The sequence below is a fragment of the Myiozetetes cayanensis genome, unplaced genomic scaffold, assembly GCF_022539395.1.
Source record: "Myiozetetes cayanensis isolate MyiCay16 unplaced genomic scaffold, myiCay2020 scf1, whole genome shotgun sequence".
NCBI lineage: Eukaryota > Metazoa > Chordata > Aves > Passeriformes > Tyrannidae > Myiozetetes > Myiozetetes cayanensis.
Genome location: NW_026086604.1, coordinates 135215319 through 135237756, shown reverse-complemented (window position 1 = coordinate 135237756; position 22438 = coordinate 135215319). Strand labels below are relative to the sequence as shown.

General features: G+C 36.8%; 1 protein-coding gene across 1 annotated transcript in view; it reads left to right on the top strand.

The window, feature by feature from the left end:
* ODAD2 (outer dynein arm docking complex subunit 2) overlaps window positions 1–20247 on the top strand; it is a 78628-nt gene extending 58381 nt beyond the window's left edge. The window contains exon 19 of the mRNA XM_050313717.1: window positions 19810–20247. Within this exon, the coding sequence (XP_050169674.1) occupies window positions 19810–19923 (114 nt within the window). The 3' untranslated portion in view covers window positions 19924–20247. The remainder of the gene's footprint in view (window positions 1–19809) is intronic.
* The last annotated feature ends 2191 nt before the right edge of the window (window positions 20248–22438 follow it).

Below are 22438 nucleotides of genomic sequence, written 5' to 3'. Positions count from 1 at the left end.
TAGAAAGACTGTGGAGGAAATTAAGACTGACAAAGTGCAGTTACTGTAGTAGTGAAAAGATGAGTCGAAACATTTTTAAAGGAAGAATTCGAGTCATCTGAAGATACTAAAAAAAATATTTAAATCATTGTCCTAGAGACCATGTCAAACCATTACAATGCTACTCTCTGCTACTGTCACTCTTTTTCTTGATTATGTTGGCAAACTGTAGATTGGGATTGCTTCTGAAGTGAGTAAGTGAGGATGCTGGTGTGTCTGGGATAGGCACTTACACAACTGTTTATAATATACCTTCTAAAAGACTTAATGTATTAAAAAATATTCAAAGTATATACAGGTGGAAAACATGTAACTGATTATACCTGGTCATTCTTCCTTTGCAAATGGAGAAAGATAAAAGGAATTCTGTTATTGTGGAAGTTAACTTCTGACTTTGTAAGTGATATAAAGGATTTGTTTATGTGGAATATCACTGTTATGTCTGTGTAAAGAAGGCCTAGGAAGTTTGAGTGGCCTCATCACCTGCAGAGTTGAGGCCAGTTTTTTATTATGAGCATAGTGAGATCTCTGAGGAGATTATTATAGTAATTTAAAAAGTAAGAACAAGGGGAAACAAGCAGCCATAGTCAGGCTGTGGAAGAACAAAATTAATCAAATTAATAATTCATCTTAACTGTAAATGTTTATATTTTGCACCCACCAAAGTGAAATAGTCATCCCAAATTTTACAATAGTCAAGGAAGAGGAATTGATTCTTTACTGTGTTTCATCTCTCAGTTTGGACATTTATGCAAAGATAAGGCACCTCAGTTTCTACTGGCAATGTTTTCTGGTCTCCTTTGGCTATAATGGGAGTGGAGGTTTAAAGGTCAGATCTGCACATCTACACTGTAGGTATCTGTGTTTAGTGGGGTGAATCCCATCCCAAGGCAGGGGAGAACTTTTTAAAATGTATATACAGTCCAGTTCATTATTAGATAGGAGTGACAGAATTATGAATAATAGTGCAATAAGAAAGAGCTATTAAAAAATAATAATATTTCTGTTCCTAGAAGAGTACAGATGACTTGAATTTATATGCTATGATGGTGATGAAACTCAATCTGCCCAGCAGTAACTGAAGCACACTTTGTATATGATCTAATAATGCCAGATGTTTTAAATTAGTGGATCTAACTGACTTGAAACCAAGGATTCTGATGGAGATCTTTGGAGTATTAAGGATGGATTCCTTTCATCTAACTTTGGCCACTTTAAGGTATTGAGTTTAAAGTAGTCTAAACTAAGACACCTTCTGTAGTCAATGGAAAGAGAGAGACACCTGCAGACTTGTGCTAGCTGAAAATAGATGCCCAAGATATCTGCAAGGAATAGACTCATGAAAGTGCCTAATTTTCTCCACTGAGTATAGAAAGAACCTAGGTGACTAGCTCAGACTAAACAGCTAGCATTCAGACAGCTGAATTTAAATTAATATCCTCCTGAATGTTGATTTTCAACAAGCTTGTGGTACAGGGGAAGTTGCAGTGCTGGAAGAATGGTAATGTGCCAATATTTAAAAAGCCTGAATAAGATTATAGTCCTTTAAACTGGACATTATGTTAAATAATCATAGGTACATACCTTATAATACTAAAAGGATCATTTTAATGTCCTGGTCTGACTAGCCTTGCTCATGCAAACCAGAGACATTGCTTCATTTTTTTTCTGTTTGGAATAGAGTATATCTTTTAGAAAAACACTGACTCTTTACTTAAAAAATTCCAGCAATGGAAAATCCACCAGAGCCATCATAACTTGTTCCAGTAGTTAAATACCTTCCCCATAAAAACATTTGCACCTTATTTGTAGCCTAAGGTTTGTCTAGCTTTATCTTATGCAATTGCATGCATGATACTGTTGCTTGGTAAACTGAAAAGCCCTACATAACTTTTGTTTTCATATAAATTTTTATTAAAAAGGATCAAATTGCTTGTCTCATTGTCATATTTTTAATTAGCTAAGCAAGTGTAATCAATGATGAAATTTCTGTATTTTTTTATTTTTTAATTGTGTTTGTGTGTCAGTTCTGAGTTTTTTATTTTTTGAACTTTCTTTTTGGACTGAATTGCAAATACTTCAGAGCAGAACTCAGTATTCCAGTAATATCTGTATGAATACTTAAAACAGGTAAAATAACTTCCCTCTTTCTATGTAAGCTCTGTTTGAACATCAGAGATTTTCATTATTCTGTTTGGCCACAGTATTGCCCTCGGAGTTCCTATTTGGCCAATTTTCTACTTTGATTTCCATGTCTTTTTGGAAACTATTCCCCAGGTTAAACCTTCACATGCTATAATGTTGGCCTTCATGCACAGGAGTAAAGATCACCAGTGAATTTAGACCTTTTGATATAAGATGATTTTTTTTCCAGGAGATTATCTCAGATTTTAATTGTTGTCAGTACACTTTATAAATGTCAGATGACTTAGCTCTCATTTTTGTGAGAATAATTTGCAATTTAAAAGCCGCAACAGAGCGTATTCAAGCATTTTATTGTTTTAGAGAGGAAAATTTTAAGAGACCAACATACTGACTCTTTTTGTCATGCCTTTAAAACAAAATATTTCCTTTTCATAGTAGAGCATTTCAGCCTTGGCAGAAATAAGATTCATTAGAAAGCTGAAGGAGTTCACTGGCTGAGAAAGTGGTAAATACTTTTAAATTATGTAGACAGAAGTGGATTGAGTCCTGTGAAAAGAATACAAGTGGTTTTGATTATAAAGTGTGAAGCTAAAAAATACCTTTTCTGCCTGCCAATGAAATTCTACCTTTGCAAGTACACAATCAGATGATACATAAACATTATTAAACATTTAGGGAGATCTTTGCGATGAGGTGGTTTCCAGTATCTCATGTGAGGATCTCTTGATGCTTTCACTTAAACCTTCTGCTTGAATTCCAAACTAATTAACTAAGAAATATTAAAAGTATTATTTTTTCTATTTAGGGTTTATTTCTGTGTACTGTGATGATTCTTAAAGGCAATGATCACAGATAAGTAGTTCACTTTACGAGAGAGTGATAGTACCTGCATAAGAAGATGACCCAAAAAAACTTTCAGTTTAAAAGTAACACACAACGGGGTGGAGGTAAACAGACACATAGGAATGGAATGGTAGGAGAAAAAAAAAAAAAAAAAAAGTAAAAATATTTCACAGAATCAACCAGGTTGGAAAAGACCTCTGAGATAATGCATTAAGTCCAAACCATGACCCAACACCACCATTATAACTAAACCATGGCACTAAGTGCCACATCCAGTCTCTTCTTAAACACCTCCAGGGACAGTGACTCCACCACCTCCCTGGGCAGCCCATTCCAATGTCTGATCACTCTCTCTAAAGAATTTCTTTCTAATGTCTAACCTAAACCTCCCCTGGCACATCTTAAGCCCATGCCCTCTTGTCCTATTGCTGATTGCCTGGGAGAAGAGACCGACCCCCACCTGGCTACAACCTCCTTTCAGGCATTTGTAGAGAGTGATGAGGTCACCCCTGAGCCTCCTCTTCTCCAGACTAAACAACCCCAGCTCCCTAAGCTGCTCCTCAGAGGACTTGTGCTCCAGTCCCTTCATCACCTCATTGTCCTTCTTTGGACACTCTCCAGCACCTCGGTGTCCTTCCTGAACTGAGGGGCCCAGAACTGAACACAATACTCAAGGTGTGGCCTCACCAGCGCTGAGTACAGGGGGACAGTCACTTCCATCGTTCTGCTGGCTACAGTGCTCCTGATACAGGCCAGGATGCCATTGGCCTTCTTGGCCACCTGGGCACACTGCTGGCTCATGTTCAGTTCCTGTTGATTAGAACACCCAGGTCCCTCTCTGCCTGGTCGCTCTCCACCCACTCTGTCCCCAGCCTGTAGCGCTCCAGGGGGTTGTTGTGGCCAAAGAGCAGGACCTGGAACTTGGTCTTGTTAGACATCATACCATTGGATTCAGCCTATTTATCCAGCCTATCCAGGTCCCTCTGCAGAGCCCTCCTGCCTTCCAGCAGATTGACACTTTACCCCAACTTGGTGTCATGTGCAAATTTGCTGATGGTGGACTCAATCCCCTCGTCCAGATCGTCAGTAAAGATGATAAACAGAACTGGGCCCAACACTGACCCTGGGGGACACCACTGGTGACCAGCCACCAGCTGGATGCAGCACCAGGCAGGTATGATTATATATGATAGGTCAAGCAAACCACAATACAATTACTGCTGATAACTCAGTTATCTAAAGTAAAACATAAATATCAAATACTGCCTATAAGCTTTTTGGAAAAACCTAGATCCACTGGATAGTAGCCAGTCACCCAGACTTAAAGCACTTACAACATATGGGAACCATAACTGGTGCTGTTGGCAGATTTTTGCTTGTGTGTGTCTGCACTGAAGGCTATGTGAAGTCAAAGTAAATGAGTCTCTGTTGAGCTTTGCATTGTTCTGAGCTGCTTTTATTTTCCAAACAGATTTATTTAAAGATGTTATTTTGTGTGGCAGTATGAACAAGTCCATTTTGTCCTCTTCTTATTCCATTGTACATGCAGAACTGATTATTTTCAGGCTAGAGGACCTGTTAACTAATTAAATTAACTTAACTTAATTAACTTAATTAACTTAATTAACTTAATTAAAGTACATACCTGAAATGCACAAGATCAGATTTTCCATTTATGTTCTGATATTTTTTAATATTGAAAGTGCCTAACCAACCTACCCATGCATAGAACTGATTTCTAGCCTTACTCTGTGGTCTGGTTTATGGTATTATTTGCCCAACATGGAAGTGCTCTGTTTTCTTAATATTACAAAACATTAATAGATGCCTTCTAGAATATCAATTGTTCTAGCTTGTAAGAACATCACCAGGTATGCTGAAAACTGATTTTCAACTGCTTGGTACAATAAGGTGGGAAAAGCAGAGACTCATGCTCCTAAGAAGGGGATTTGATTTGTATAATCATAGATTTTAATATTTTTTTAATTAATCCATCAGATTTGTTCCTGTCTTTTCCTGAGGTTACAACCTAAAGAGATGCCTCAGGGGGAAGGTGGGGAAATGGTAGGTGTCTTCCCTATGGGATTGTTGGTTGATTGGTTTGGTTGTTTTGTCAAAGAAGGCATAACAGTTGTAGTGCAGTTTCAGAATTCTTTGTTGAATTAATAGAGATATTTGCACTTTTTGAGTTCAGTTCTAGTGGAAAAAAGGTTAGGCTCATCCTTTCCCTTGTAAGAATTGAAGATATAAAACCAGCTTGTTTAACCATGATTTCTGAAAGCTATGTGAAATGTAGTTTTCACATTTGGAAGTTTTTTTATACTTCTTTACAATGACTGTATTAAAAAATACATTTTCTGTAATTTATTGTGCAGAGCTTCCAGAGAACTGGTCATTGTTTGCTAAAGTCATAAATCCCTACAAGAAGTTTTGGCTAACCATTTTATGTGCAAGGATTTTCATAAGGCCATCCTTGTCAAATAAATAAATGTGAATTAGAAAATATGGAAGACAATTAATAGTAATTTCTACTGAAAACATTCTAAACCCAATCTTTTATCACATACTTTACATATCCGGAGTACAGAAAATGAAATGCAAAAAAACTGGCATCTACTTCTTTAGGAGTATTTGGCAATGGGGTTGTTTTCTTGTGGGGTCCTTTGGTGAGAACACTGTATAAAGAATAATACATTATTAAACAAATTTTAAGATAATATCTTTGTAAAGAAATCCAAAGTACTCAGTGTAATATATATGCAATAGTATTATTGGGGTATAATAGTATGTATTTGAAATTTACATATTTGTATGGTTATTTTAATTTTAGAAGAACCCCCTTTTTAACTGTAGTGGTTCACTCTATTCAGGCTCCACTGTTCAGGCTGGAGATACGGCATGTTTGGCACATACTCCCAGCTGATGTCTGTTGCTTTATATAAATTAGTTGTTACAGTTCTTGGACATCAAGAAAGGGGGCACTAGATTCCAAAATTTCTGCACATCTGTTGTCTACGGAAAGAATGACAAATCCCTTCACCCATAAATGTATTGATCACATCACACTTAAATTTTGGATATAAGAGATTCCATAAACGAAGTCCAATACTAGCATATTTTGTCTCATTTCAAAATAATTAATGAAAATTGACAGTGTTACACCACTGCAATTTCTATTGTGCTAGCAACTGCCAGGTGTGAACATTTTTCTTAAGGTTTCAGCTCCAGGAAACAGGAACCAGTAACCCTTTCCCTTCATAATAAACAAAATTTCACCATTCATAAAGCAGAGGCGCTTACATCTAAAACATTTTGCTTTTGCACCATTGATAAAGGTAATGAAGTATGACTTCAGTATAGGTTAAGCCTCAGATTTTAGATTATTTTTTTCAAAATTTCATGTTACTAAAATCTATGATACGTAGCAAGTGTTCTCTTAAAATCTGTTTGATCGTGGATGGGAAAAACCTGCAGCCTAAGAGAGATCAGCTTATCTTTGTGCAAACTGTGCTTCAGGAGATCTCTAATTTCGTAACATTTGGATAACAAACCTAGAGGCTGGCATAAAGCTCCTCTTGGCACATTTTAAACATCTTTTAGTCTTATAAAAAGAAGCTTGTCCCACCAAGCTGTAGGTTTGTTGGAGCTCTTTAACAGTAGCTGTGCCCTGCAGCTCTTTTAGTGATAAATGAGCCATTTCAAATAAGTGCAATTGCAGCCAACTGTACAGAAGGAATCATTAAAAAAAATTTAAATAGACATTTTTGAAGCTTAAAAATGCACAAACAAAGTATGTTAAATCCAAATATATGCTGCTCCTTTTAATGGAAAAGATTGCTACTGGCTAAGTCTGCCAGCTTCAATAGGTGTGCCAAAAAGCCAAGGAATCTGGCAGAGTCCACAGATAGCAGTTCCATCTTTCATCTATATTTCTTTTCTGTATTTATCTTGCTTTAGAAAATGCAGAGAATGTCTTTTCCTTCCGACTTGGCACTATTTCCAAACCACAGAAATACACAGAGCAGCTTCTTGCAATTGTTTAGCTCCCTGCACCAGACTTATCCTTGTGACTGTGTGAATCATTTCTTTCTAATTTGGCAATAATCGGAAAGAAGAATATTAAAATATTTTTATGTTTATGGAATAATGTCTTAGCTAAACTGTCAGATATAAAATTATTTTACTTAACTGAGAGATATAGGGCTTAATGTGTAAGGACAGAATGCCAGGTAATTATTTTTGACTTTCAGCTGATCAAAAATAGTTTCCTTGTATGTAAGGAGCTATTCAAAGAAGCTGAACATAAGAAATACCAAGAACAAAGTTCTTCCTGTAAAATCAATCACTCCGTTCAGTTTGGCTTCAAGCCCTAGTCATTGTAATCTCTTTTATGTTGCCATTTCAAAGAGCGCTCTGTGGTATCTTTTAAGTAACATGGCACATCTTACTGATGCCACTTTCAAGGTGAAGATGCTGAGGGAAAGCCCATTTGCAATGTGGGGATAATGAGATGGGCTCTAGTGTTAACGTTCCTGGTCAGTGTTCTGCACTTTGGCATCAATTCTAAAGAGCTGACGAGGCTGCCAGGCAGCAGGAGGCTGATGAGAATTCTGTCCTGACTTGAGTGAGGGTAGGGAAAGGTTATGAATTGCTGATGCAATTATGCTTATTTAACAATCAATTGTATGTAAAAGCTAAAATGTATCTTATCCCAGACTATGAGTGAAAGTCCATACGATTTTATTTTATTGAAAATTTGATTTTATTTAATTTTGCACTTATCAACAAGAATGATTGTTAACTGTATTTATCAGCTGCTAATCAGTGCAGAATTTCTTGCCATGGTTTATGATAGTTTTTGGTCTCTAGAAGCTTTGAAGAAAAAAATGTAGTGTTAAAGCAAGAGAATATTAGCCAGTAACACTAATTACCAAAGGAGTCTGATACACTGCAAGTTATATGTTATCTTTGAATTTACAGAAACTGTAAAACTAGATAGAAGGTGCCTTTAGGTTGATTTTAGTTAATTCATTGCATTTGTGTTGAAAGTATAGATAAAAATAAAAACAAATATCTCCATGACGTAGGATTGAAAAACCAGGAACTCATAAAGGTGCTACCATACTGCCATACAGGTATGACAGTTCCTAATACTGGACTCGGGCTAAGATAATTTAGGGCCCTGTGGCAACTCAGAAAAGTTGAAAATATCCAGAAAGTCCTTACAACACCTGTCATCAATATTGGTCCTCCAGACATCCTGTCTTTCACCAGTTCTTGCCTACTGTCTACCCTGACCACAGGTATGTGGGATGAATTCAGGCTTACTTGCTCTTTTTATCTCTTATATTGGATCCGAGCAATCTGCACAAATCCAACAGCCATGAGACTGGATTAGCTCCCTCTCAGAATTCCAGAGAGACACAATTGCTGAAATCCAGGGGCATTATAGGTCAGTGGAGTGTATATATGTCTAAAGGAGGTCTGTCATACTTTTGCACTGGATTTGCTATAAATTCATTGCATAAAGAATATTTTATTAGTCTTTTGCTCATCAAAGCATTTTGTTTTTTCATGTTTGTTGATTATTCTATTTGTGTGCAATAATCCTGTTGCTGTTTGGAAGGGTGGAATTGATGGGGCTTAGATTTTAAGAGAACATTCAGCAGCCCTCTTCACCAAAAACTCTCAAAGAAGTTCAAGTGCTATGTGATGAGAAAGCAAAGTTCTAGAGAGGATTTAAATAATGGGTTAAAAATGAGAAATCAAAGTGTAGGAAATAGGATGAAGTTTTGGAGCCACAGGAGCCATTCAGTGATTCATAAATGATGATGGGAAAGGGTGGTAAGTGGTAAGGTGGCAAACTTTGCTGACAATACAGTTCTTCATGGTAGTAGAGACAGAGACAATTGCAAACTGCAATTCACAGTGCTGAGCTATGGAGGTCAAATGCCCTGTGCAAATATGTCACGGCTCATTGCAATTTTTCCTTTTCATGGAAGTGTTGGATTTACCACACTGGACATTATTGCACACTACACATGCTGCAGATTCAAAGGGACTGCCAATGACTGTATGTTAGAACTGAAAAGATGTCCACATACATTTGGATGAGGCAATAAAGTCCTTGCAAACAATTTGGACAGAAAAAATTTTAATGTAACGTACAGTTAGGGACATCCTGAAGCCCTGATTGTGCTTCTGATTGTTCAGGCTCTTTCTGTTAATTTTTCTGCTCTTGGTCTCATAATCCAAGAATTCTCATAAAATTTGCAGTTAAATGTAGGAGTTATTTATCTTTTAATTTGTGTTGTTAACATCCTGGGAAGTGGGGGAAAAAACTGATGGTCTGTTTAATTCTTCAGAATCAGAAATGCATATGAGGGAATTGTATTTTGAGAAACCATTCTTTTACAAATTTCAATATTCTTCATAAAGATGCTCCTCATCAGGGAAGGATGTTTATTTCCTTAATTTTTGTCATGAATCAAGTCCATGATGCACTGTTTTATTGAAATAGTTGCCTGTTTGAGTGAGGAACTGATGAAGAAGAGAGTACCTTCCCCGTGTAGGAGTAGTACTTTGTCTCAAACCAGCTTCCACATATTGTTTTCATTAGGTGGCAAACACATTCACCCCAGAATGTCCAGCATGTGGTTAATGATGTTCTTGTGCAAGCATTAGTGTTGTGAAATAATATTTTGGGTAGCTAGTTAACTAACTAACCTTTCCAGCCATTTCGTCCTACCCGAGAGACAAAGTAACTGCCATACCAGGTTTAGAGTATTAATTGTGATTCTTTTTTACCTTTTGCAGTGGTAGCATTCAGCTAGAAGGTCCACATGATTTTTTTTTTCTTTCTATATTAAAGCAGAGTTGCATGGGTTTAGAAAATTAATTTTCACATCTTCCCCCGCATGCTTTAACCAGCTTTAGCAGAGATTTTATGCATGTGGTACAACCTCCACTTGCCCAAACACAACTATAACTTTCTTTTTATAAAACTGAAAAAGCCCAAGCAAATGAATAAGCCAAAAACATCTCCAAAACTTGAAGCTTGGAACTGAAGTTGAGCAGTTAATAAAAAAGTTGAGGAACAAGCTTTTGCTTCAATTAGAGTTTTAAATTTAACTTTTATTAATTAACTTTTCATTCCTTACTTCATAGTTACATCTTCAGAGAGGGAAGGAAGCAGATCAAGGCCTCTAGTGTTTCCTGGCTGACATACAAAAATCAGGCAGGCAGGTATTATTGCCTGCTTACTCGCAGGCTACACAGTGTTTTTAAAAGTCTCTGATCTCACAAAGCTTCCAAAATCCAGCAACCACTCAAACACTTTGTGGCCAGAGTCCTTGAGTGGTTTTGAGGAGATTTTTGCTTATTTTAAAAAGAATACATAACTCCTCTCTAGATAACTGTATGCAAATCACAAGTACTGTGGTTGAATATGACCTGAATGGAGTACTAATTCAAGCCACTCTCTATGTTTTCATCAGCAAAACCTGAAGTGTTTATCTGTCACAATAAGTGCACATGGTAATGTTTTTCCACAACACAGACTGTAAAAAAGCACACGAATTTCCAGCACTTGTAAATATATTTTATGAGCACTGAATCAGACTCTGTTCATAAAGAAATGCTCAAGTGACTCAGAAATTTGGGTTGATTATTGGAAGTTGACTCCTCAGTATAAATTAATTTATTCCATATGTTTTTCTCTGATAACAAAAAAAAGCAGTTTGAGATTCTTGAGAATTAACTACATGCATTTAATGTTCTGATATCATACATTTAAATCTGCCAATATGAATGAATATGTGGACTGTACATGGACCTTTGCCTATGAAAGCCCCAGCTCTTTTCTTGCTTCATCACAGTTGCATATTTGTATGAGTAAAGCTGAGTTGTGTTCATACCATCTATACATTTATTTACCCTGTGTTCTAATTGAACATTTTCTAGTACATTTAGTAGTCTAAAACCAGACTATAAGTTGAACAGTACCACTCATCTTCTAGTTTATGTAAATGTATGCACTGTTGCCACCCACATGTATTAAAACATAAGATTATAGAACAGTCTTCGTGTGTGCCAAAAAAAAAAAAAAAAAGAGCTTTGAGATATCCTGGCTCCTTATTTGAAATAAATTCTATTGTATGGATCCACATCCTTCTTTTATCCCCAGACTTTGATATGTAAGGTTTACTAGCAAAAGCACCTCACTGGCTTTGATTATAATGATCACATGTATGAAGAGAGACAGACACTTAGACCACTGGACCTAAAGCTATATTAACCTTAGAGATCAAAACCAGTACTTGGAAATGAGTACAGAAGAGAGTTTGAAGTCAGTTCACGAACACCAGTAGATCTACCATACTTTTAAAATACTAGGGCAGTCAGATTTTATACCCTGTTCTAAGGATAAGATGCCCTTCCAGTAAGCACTGCAAAATTTGTCACAAGTCTGGAAACGGTGGTGTCTCTTTACTGCAGCTCAGTGTTGTCTTCAAAGACAGACTAGAGTGCATTTCAGGAATATCAGACAAACCACAGTTAAAAAAACCCCACAGCATGTTTTCAGGTTATTGCTGAGAAGTCAAGCAGAACCCTTCAGGGTTAATGGACAGCTTAAACCTCATTTTTTCCCTCTGATTTGCTGTTGATTGTTTATTTGCAACTGCCCCGGATTAGCTTTCATACAGTCTTATGATTGCTAGGCATAAAAGACAAAATATTCATATTCATAGACATATTAACAAATTTGAAAACCAAAACTGAATTCTTTCTCAGTTTCCTATACTACCTTCTCAGTAATATTTGAGAAAGAAAGGCAAGGTAAAAGTCATGCTCCTGTAAAGTGAAAAGGAAGGGAAAGTGTGAAAAAGCAGGTAAGTATGGATCAAGAGCAAGAAATACAAAGAAGAAAGATTGATCAGGCTGGCAGTGATCTAAAGGAAGGATAGTCCCCAACATGGTACTGAGCCAAAGCAAAATACATAGCTAGGTGGGCATCGGTCTCTTCTCCCAGGCAATCAGCAGTAGGACAAGAGGGCACAGTCTTAAGGTGTGCCAGGGGAGATTTAGGTTGGGTATTAGGAAGAAATTTTTACACAGAGAGCAATCAGGCATTGGAGTGGGCTGCCCAGGGAAGTGGTGGATTCTCCATCCCTGGAGATGAGCCTGGATGTGGCACTTTTAGTGCCTTGGTCTTGTAACCATGGTGGTGTTGGATCAAGGGTTGGACTTGATGATCTCAGAGGTCTTTTCCAACCCAGTTGATTCTGTGATTCTACGAAAGGACAGGAACGTCCATGACATAAGTTTACTGTTTTGAATGTCCATTACATGTAAGTAAAAATGTTCATGTTTTAATTTTAATAAAATCAATTTCAAATGAATTGAAAAAATTTTTTTGAAATGTCACTCTTTTGAGATTACCAAAAAGTTCTTTATTCTCTCTATCCCACCAAAAGCCTTTTATATGTTAATCTTCTTTTGAAAACTACAATGAAATAAAAATAAAATAGAGAAAGTGGTTCAAATAAAAATATGCTGTGAGATCCTGGGCTTCATCACTTCTGGATTATCAGATCTGCCTGTTGTTTTTTGTGGGATGAATTTCATATCCCCTAAGACTTTTTGTATGTTGGAATGTTCATGATGACTGAATTCTTTCTTAATATTGCACCAAACATCTTACAGCTGAATGTAGATTCAAGTTGTCTGCCTCTAAGGACTCCAATAGGTTACATATCCTTTAAACAAAGATAAGAAATAACTTTTACTACTAGTTTTACTTAGCAACTTTACCTTTGCATGATATGTTTATATTTAGTTAGATTTACATGTGAAATTGTTGTAAATATTCCTGCTCTGTAAGTTGCAACTTGAGATGGGAAAACCTTTAAACTTAGTGTACTTTAAAGTGGTCTGCAAATTTAAAGTTTCTAAATTATTTTGCATTTCACCATTTAGCATTTTGGTCAATTTCTCCTTGTCACTGATATTCACAGTTCTTTGCCCATTTATTATGTCTTTACAGAGAAGGAGGGCATCCTTCTCTAAATAACTCTATAAGAAATAGATAATGAAACAGATGAGGTGGAGAGAGAGCTGTAGGGTTTATACATATTTTGTGGCTATATAAACATTTGCAAGTATGTGTATGTACCATATTATAATTTCCTTTAGGCATTCAGGCTGTATGCATTTCTCCAAAGTAATGCAATGCAACATTTAACCTTATTGGAGAATATGAGAACTATATTCTTATTTTGTATGTTGTTATTGTGTGCTCATGAGGACTTCTTTTCAAGAGTGCTGTTTCCATTCAGATGTGTTGGAGAAATATGGTCCTTGTCCCAAAACCCCTTCAGTTTAGTTGTAATACAGGAGGTGACTAAACAAAAATAGAAAAAAGGGACTGACAGCAGGCAGGAAAAATGAAAAAATGATGCTGTACCCAGAAAGATTTTAAACTACTAATCTGTCATGGTGTAAAATCAGTTGATGCTCACTAAGCTGTGTATTCTAAAGAAAGAGTAAACTTCTCATGGTAAGGTACTAGTTATCATATGTTCAGGGTACTTCACTGACACTATCAAGCCCTACTCTTCTTCTTCCCATGTTTCCCAGCATTTTGTGGGATTCATCTTGCCAACAGACATTTTGTCACATACAGTCACATAGGAAAAACAACTTGCTGGGGACAAGTCACCTGTCGTAAGTCCTGAGACAAGTGAGATGGTTGAAGTGCACAACAAACTGCAGACAAGTTTGTTCTCATCCTGACTTAAAGTCCTGTAGCTGTTTGTGGAGAGTGCACAGGTTTTCCAGCTTCTGTACTCTTTTCCTAATTTTCTGAGGGAGGAAGGGAAAGATGAGAAAGAAGAAATCATCATCACACGAGTGTCTGCCCTGCCCATCTTCTACTGTTGCTGGAATTTTTTGGTACTGGACTTTGTATGGCTGCTAGCTCAGAGTGTTCCCTGGTGCATGGGTCTTTAGGTTTGAAATCTGTTCTCTTTCTGCCACTTGAGGAAAAAAAAAATTAAAGAAAACATCCCAGAACTTACACGAACATCTTCTTCTTAGGAGTCTGGGTATGGTACATGTTGTCTTACCCTTTCGTTCAGCTGAAAGAGGAAATCAGGAAACTGGCCTGAATTGTAGTTTAGAAACAGTGACTTAGCTTAACCTTCATTATGCTTTGATTGTGGAGTGCTTTATTATTTATAATTTAATTTTATTGGAAGTGTTTTTGTAGGAATATGTGTAACGTAACACTCAAACTAGGTGCTTTAATATTTTCCAGTGTGCAATATGGTGTTGAAAGTTAGAAAATGCTGGCTGGATCTAGACTGATACTTTCTTGGATAAGCTTCTACCATATGCTTTTATTTAAAGTATTTTTTTCTTTTAGGTTAGATTTATAAAAAACATGTGAAAAATGTCTTTTTTTGAAGAAGAAGTGTTACACAATTAGAAAATCACAGTGCTAGAAATTTAGCATCCTTCAGGAAATGCTGCATGTAAATAAGTCAGATATAAATCTAAATTTAAGAAAAAAAAGGCAAGTCCTACCATCAACTGGAAATACTATGTCAATCTACAAGATGTTGTACTGAAGCAAATGTCTTTAGTTCCAGGAATTTTAAGCTCTATGTGAACTCTGACTAGCTTCCCAGCGTAGATATGAATCTTGTTGAAGGAGTTTGTCCATATTTCCTTCTGATTAGAAAAAATCAAATAAGGTTTGTTTTACAGGGCAGAAAACCTAAAGAAGCCAGAACAAAAAAGGGCATTAAATATTTTTACAGTTATTCTTTATTCATAATTTTCTTTCACATTCACAGGACTTCAGAGTATTGAATAGGCTGATCTTTTATCTGTTTATGAGCAAGGGAGCCTCTTTCCAACAGCGTTGTTCTACACTTTCCACTGTTTTGGAAAACTTGTTGTGGAAACATCGCATGACTAACTTGTTATGTAAAGATTATTACATGCAAACCTCTATTCTTTCTGAAAACATGACATCCTATGCTTCCTGCTTCTCACCTTCTAAGTCTGGAAGCTGCAGTAACTGTGACTGAGGGAAAGTGAGTAATTCTAAGTTATGGTAACCAGTACATGGAGATCATCTGAGATTTTGTCAGGTTTAGGTTTTTTTGGTACAAAACTTACTTATCTTTTTCTTTTTTAAAATCCCCTTGAGCTACTTCTTTTTTAGAAGTGAAAAATTCTAGAAAGACATGCTCATGGGAAAGAGAATTGCTAGTCCATTTTTATAACTATCTTATTCATCCAGGGCAGTGGGACTTCTGACAAGTTCTTCTGTTGATGCTTGTGTTATCCTATTTGAAACAACACTTTTTCAGTTGGTTATTTTGTGATGGTGAAGATACTAATTAGAAGGAGGATGTGCTTTCAGGCAGTGGTAGGTGGCATCATTAGCCACTAATATTACGTTTATCCTCTTACCTCTTACTAATGCCTTGAGGAATAAAGGAATTTCTTGGTTTTGTTACACCTTTGCCAGAGTGCATAAGACCCAACAATAAGAGTTTGCACAGTGCGTCTTCAGAGCTGACTGTCTGAGGAGCAGTTTTATTGAAAAGGATATAGGGATTTTGGTAGATAGCAAGCAGAACATTAGCCAGCAATGTGTTCTGACAGCAAAGAAATCAAAGCACTGGGCTTACAGCAGGAGCACAGACAGAAGGTTGAGGGAAGTGCTTGTACCCCTTAATGCTGATTAGAACACACCTAAAATACTGCACCCTGCTTTGGCCTCCGGTGTGGGGAAGACATGGATAAACCATAGTAGATTCAGCAGAGGACCACCAGGATGGTCAAGAGCGTGCCTACAGGGAGGTCAGTCATCAGAAGAATAGACATAGGCTTTCCACAGTGAAGCATGGCAAGAGGATGAAAACCAATGAGCATAAACTAAAACAAGAATAACTGAACACAGGGAAAGCCTTTCTCTCTGCCAGGTCAGTCAAACACCGCAATAGTTGCTGGAAGAGGTTGTGCCATTTCTATGCTTGGAGTTTTTCAAGATCAGACTGGATAAAACTCTGAGCAACCTGGTGTAACCTCGTATCTAACTCTGCCTTGAGCGTGACATTAGACTAGAGACTTCCTGAGATCCCCTCAATTTTGAATTATTCTGTGATTGTGCACTCCTAATATAGTATCACAATTCTGTGCTATTTTGAATCTGGGATAGCAATAGCAAAATCTTAATTGTTCTGAATATTTAAATGATTTGGCCGTGCATTGCTCTTGCTTTTGGAATCCAGAAATGCTACATATGCTCTGTATGTTCTCCAAACAGCTTGTATTTGTGCTTATTTGCTGGTATGACGTGCTAACTGTGCAAAAAATATTGGACTCTTGCCTCAGAATATAGATACCTGCCAACAGCAAATGAAGGCTACATGATGCTGCAGATGCTTTCTCTGTCTATGGAAAGTGCCTTTCATGTGCCAGAAAGAAGCATTTATACCACATGCTTTTTTTACTGCATCTCACATCTGTTAGCATTTACATGTGTCAGAAAACAATACCTGAACAGTAAAGAGAAGGGATACATGAAGTTCAAGGGCATTGCATCAAGAAAAATGACATGTTATGTTGCACTAGTGCATTGGAATTTAAAAGAAAATAAAATATTTCTTGGACTTGTCAAATGTATCTAATATGTGGGTGTAGTTTGTGTATATTATCTATGAATATATTCCCATATCTCAACTGGATGACCCAAATTGCTAGTAAATTGAACTGAACACATGAAAGGGTCAAGGAGTGACAGTCAGGAAGTGAAAGAATTATAAATGTCTTGGTTTATATAAAAAAAGAATATTTTTTTATTTCGTTTAAGGCATGATTTATATCAAAATCTTCAAAGTTGGATTTCTAAATACAGAATTACCTACTTCTCAATGAAATGTTTTGCATTTTTGATAATCTTCTCTTCAGCTGTCTTTTTGTTAGCACAAAAGGAGTAGGTTAACTGACAAATGTTGCTGTATATCCTCATTCCTTAGAGGCAGCTACTGAATTGGACAGTGTTTCCAAGAATATTCCTTTGAAGTCGAATTGTAAAAATCCTGAGACACAATGTAGTACAGGATTTTGCATGACATGGCAGTTCTTACAGATGTTACCACTGGCAAGTGAGTTAGAAGAACAGCAAATTGGAGCACAACTGATCTTTGATCCCCTGAACTCAGAAAGAGAAAAATCAGTATTTGACACCTTTGTAAAAATTGTTGTTTGCATTGGTTGCATTTGTACTACTCATTCATTAGACATTTCTATTTGGATACTTGGAACCAGTGTTGTATAGCATTCTGTTCTTTGATGCCTAACCCTGATTTTCCAAAATGCACCTGCAACAAAGAGCACGGACCCTCTCCTACAGCTCTTGTAATTTCTTAATATTGACCTCTCCATGGGAAGAGACAGAAAAATACCTGTTTTCCTAAGTCTTCTGAGCCTAGAAAGAAGTGATGGCTATGATAAGAGATAATTAACCTTGAAGTGAGTTCTGCCTAACATGTAGGGAAAGGTTGATTTTCGCTTTTTGCTATATTCCTACTAGATAATGTATGTCCACAACGTTATTTTTGTGATGAACCTCTGCTCTTATACATTGATAACAAGTATTATCTGAAATTATTATGGAAGTTTGAGTTCCACACTCAAACTTCCAGTTTTCCATTACACTGGAAAAACCTTGCATTAGATCTGTGAAGTGAATAATTACATAAGGCTTATAGTTTCCTTGTCCCCAAATTTGAAATTAAAGCTTTACCAAAACCACTCTGTGAATGGTATGTGCATACATATTTTTGGGTTTGAGTCAGGGATATGAAGGATTTATAAGTTTCTTTCTGTAAGTTACACAAGAAAGTTGTGAAGCACCTAAACAATCACTAGATAATTTAAGCTGAGAAGAAATCAGCTCATGGCAAAAGGCAAGGCAGAAAGACCTTCATCCAGCAATATTTCAGAATCAAAAATAGAAGTCATTTGGTAAGACTTGCACTCTGGTCTTTGTGCTTTGTAGAACAGTTTTATCAGTACACATAGACGTGCTCCTTGGTCTTATGTCCACTTGAAGCCAGTGGTACCTTCCCCTGACTTCTCTGGTTGCTGACCTTGGCCCAGGTTTTGCATGCAAATAAAGCAGAATAACATAAAACTTTCTCATAGCACTTCTTCTCACGTCATTTTTAAATCTGGCATACCCTTTCAGGAGTGTTCATACTTTAAGAATGATACTACCTAGCTACGTGGGCCTAGACATCCGATTACAGTAATGGAAATTATAAGAAGAATTGCTAAAAAAAAAAATTATCATTGATGCTTAATTTACGTAATAGTCTTTCTGACTTAATTCAGGCCTATCACAGGCACTGTGATACAAGTTGCATGTAGGGTCAAAGGGTGAAAGGTGACTGGCAAGATGGTTGTTTTGTACATTTGGCTAACACAACTACTTCCTCAAGTACAAAATGCTTTGATCTCTCTAAGCAAATGCCATATGTGTGCAGCTGTGGCCCATGCCTCTCAACTGCTGGAAGGTTAGAAAAAGGTAGCATATGAATTTGATGTCTGCATTCAATTTATGCTTTTATATTTAGCAGTTCATAATTTTGTGTAATATTTTAGCTGTATGAAAAATATGCACCAGAGTTGAGTGATAACAGATTTCTCTGTGGTTTGACTCAACATTGTTTGGGTGAGTACAGATTCCTAAGTATTGCAGACTGAAAATATAGATTTTAATTAGAGCTGTCTGAGCTTCAAAATACCTGAACGCACATTAGGCCTGGCAAATTTTCAGAAATCTGGGGGTTGTGTGGAGCTGATCTGAGCTAAGCTAGAATCCTCTCTTTTCCAGCTATATTGCATTTGCAGTTGCATCACTGACTTACAACACACTAAAATGAGATCCAAACCCATTATTAATGGTTTTCTGATATGTAAAAATGTTTTATCATCAAGGTCTGTCTTGTGTCATACTCATGTTGAACAGTACCTTACTCCCAAGGAATTTCCACTGAAAAATTTGAATGGCTTCCAGAGTAGAGGATTTACTCCACATGACTGAAAAGCTGAATCAACTCCAAAAATTTGGTGCCTTTCTTGAGATTTTGTTTTTCACTTGCAAATGTTTAAGACTGATATGCCCAGATCTATATCCCTCAAGCAGTTTAACATGAGTGGTTTTCTGTGACAATAAAGAAACCTACTGCAGTGAATGGGACACAAGGGCCCTTTCACCTGGATCCAGTTCCGTGATCAAGACTGAAGAAAAAAAAGCATGGCTTTGTTTATTAAAAATCTTGAGCATGTACAATTACATTGGTGAGCCTTGGGGGGAAAACTGTGACTCAAATAAAGCACGTGCAATTTCTACTTCAAACAAAAAAATCCAAGCCCAACCAATAGACAGACATGGTACAATAACCAGAAAATAAGACATGAAAATACCAATTCACAGGTACAAATATGATAAAATATAAGGCATTGAACTTTTATGTGGATGTTAATACATATATGTGTACAAAAGTATGTATGTAATAGTATATGTACATATATATATATATATATAAAATACAGTGTTGTTAGTATGATTGTTGTATTTTATTTATTATGTGTGTGGGTAAATTCATGCAGTGGTTCCAGATATGATTTGAACATTATTGAAACAATAGCACACTTACTTGTTTTTCTCGTGCTGTTTCTCTTTTGTGTTTTTGCTAGCTCCTACTGGTGATGGTAGGCTCTACAGATGACCCTCTGCAGGAGGCAGCAGCTGGTTGCATAGCAAACATACGCAGATTGGCTCTAGCAACGGAAAAAGCAAAGTATGGCTGATGCTTTAGCAGCTTTTACCAACACACTTGTTTAGCAGTACAGCTACATTTAAACACATGACTATCCTTTCCAGCGCCTGTATTTCATAGCAGAGCTCATTTACATGAGGATACTTTAATAAAACAAACCTGTGGAAACTTACATTTGTTTTTACGTTATTGGTTTGTCACACTTAGGTTTGATAAAACATTCAGACCTGATTTGGGGTGTCTTTTATCAATTATATCTTTTTAAAGACTTTTAGTTGAGATATGTCAGAGATCCTGTCTACAATTAATACGCTTGTATTTTAATTCACTGTAGATGTAAATGTTTTTGCTTGTCTGCAACATTAAAATAACTTTTCCTTCACTGTGTGTGTGGTTGTGCAGCGATTTATGAATGTCTTGAACAGTTCCCTTCATTATAAACTTGCCCAGTCATCCTCTCATGATGTTTTTGCATGTTTGATCACTTGTGAGTCACAGGAGAGCAGAAAATGCAGATACATCTATCTCACATCTGGTGTTATATGAGGACTGCAAACAGCTGTAGCAATAGATGTCACTCCAGATTTCCCGTTTCTACCAACATCAAACAAAATAGTGCTTAATTTTCTAAGTAGCTGGTGAAATGTATTTTAATTAACACGTGCTTAACTCAGATTAAAATTTACCATCTCTAAATGAAGAGCAGGATATTATGTTTACATTTGCACATTATCTTCCCATGTTTTTTTCATTTTTAAACTGAAGACTACATTGTATTGGCATAGTTACTTTACTTTTCTGCATAAAGTTATGTTCAGAATTAGAGTTGCTTTCAAAAAAGCACAGAAATTACTATTGATATTATAAATTACAGACCTACTGTATTTATATATATTTATATATTTATATATTTATATATAATACTAAGGCATTTCTTTGAGAGCAGTAATGTCTTAATTACAAGCAAAGACTGCTGACAAAACTGGAAAAAGCAAATGTTGAAATAACTTGCGTTTGTTAAGGACTCACTTATTTTACTTCACTTAACAATTTTCTTGGTTGCAAGCATTTTGTAATTTTACCATTTTTGTTCTAATTAACATGACTTCTCAAGGCAACTAATTCTCCTCCTGACAGAAGCTTCTAAGGCAGATATAATATCTTCTAAGGAAGATACATGCAAATCCACCTTTTTATTTTGTTTTCTCTGAAGCAGACATGAAGGCTCATTTAAAATTTCATTTTAGAAGACTCATGGAATTCTGAAAAAAGGGAATTGCACTGGGCCCTTAGGGAAGGTGTAGAGACTATTTTCAAGGAAACCAGCTATTGACAGGTGCTAATAGTGTGGAGATCAAAATATTAATCCAAGTAGTATTTTTCGATCAGTGCAAACACCAGCGTAATCACAGGGTTGTCACAAGTACAGTCAGCAACCAGTGACCAAACAAATGCTATTTTAGGTATTTTCCAACTCTGTTCCACATGCCTCGTATGTTATTTTGAATAAACGTGTCTATATTATTACACTGATGTCACAGCTGTAGTAGTATCATATGTTTCATCATTATACCCAAAAATACTTCTAAAATAAATGCTGATTGCCAAATTCATTTGGAAGAGGAGAGGCTTGATTTTATTTTTGTCTTTTCTGTGAGAGAAGCTGTAGATACAAATAGTTTATCACAGTGTCACTTACAAATAACACGTAAAATGGTGGCTTATTTTTCTAACTGTTGAGGGGAAAAAAGCCTCCCTGAAAATAACTGCTGTCCTTAACATGACCTCTCAAGGCACACTTGATTGTTTAGCATGGATTTCAAATGGAATATGTTCTAAAGTAAGCTTAATTTTATGATACAGGTGTCAGGGCAATAAATGTCATGTTCCTGACAATGAAATGGCCTCAGCTTGCCACTCTCACTCACACTGGTAGCCCTTATGCCTCCGAGTAGTTCTGAAACCTTTATTTTAAGACCTCAGACAGTTAATCCCAGACTTAAGCTGACTTACTTGTGCTGTTTTCTTTTCCTTTACCATGCCTGCAGTTTTTAAGTTCTGTACAGGGAGAAGAATTCTTGAAATCGATACAGATAGCCACACAGGCAAAGGACCGTTATTAAAAAAATACATCTCTTTTTGGCCAAAACTGGTGGGTTCCATGTAATTAATATAAAGAGATTTAGTTGTTGGAAAATGAATAAATGAATGTGATCCCTGACCCCTCTGAGCGGTACAGTACAACGTGTACATTTGAAAAGCTTCCACTTTGTCCACAGAGCTGCACTGAGTTTCCCAGCACTGCAGCTCTCTGAAAAGGGATCCTCACAAAGCTGGGTCCCACTTGCTGCTCACACAGCCCTTCTGGCAGTGCCCACCAGCCTATTCAAGCCCTGGCACCAATCCGAGCAGCCACTGCCACCCAGGTCCAGCATTCCCACCGTGTATATCCAGGCACCAGCCAGCTCCCACTTCCCAGCTCCCGTGCCTGGAAGGGAAATGCCTTCACTCCTTGCCCTTCCCGCCAGCTGCTACTTGTCCATGTA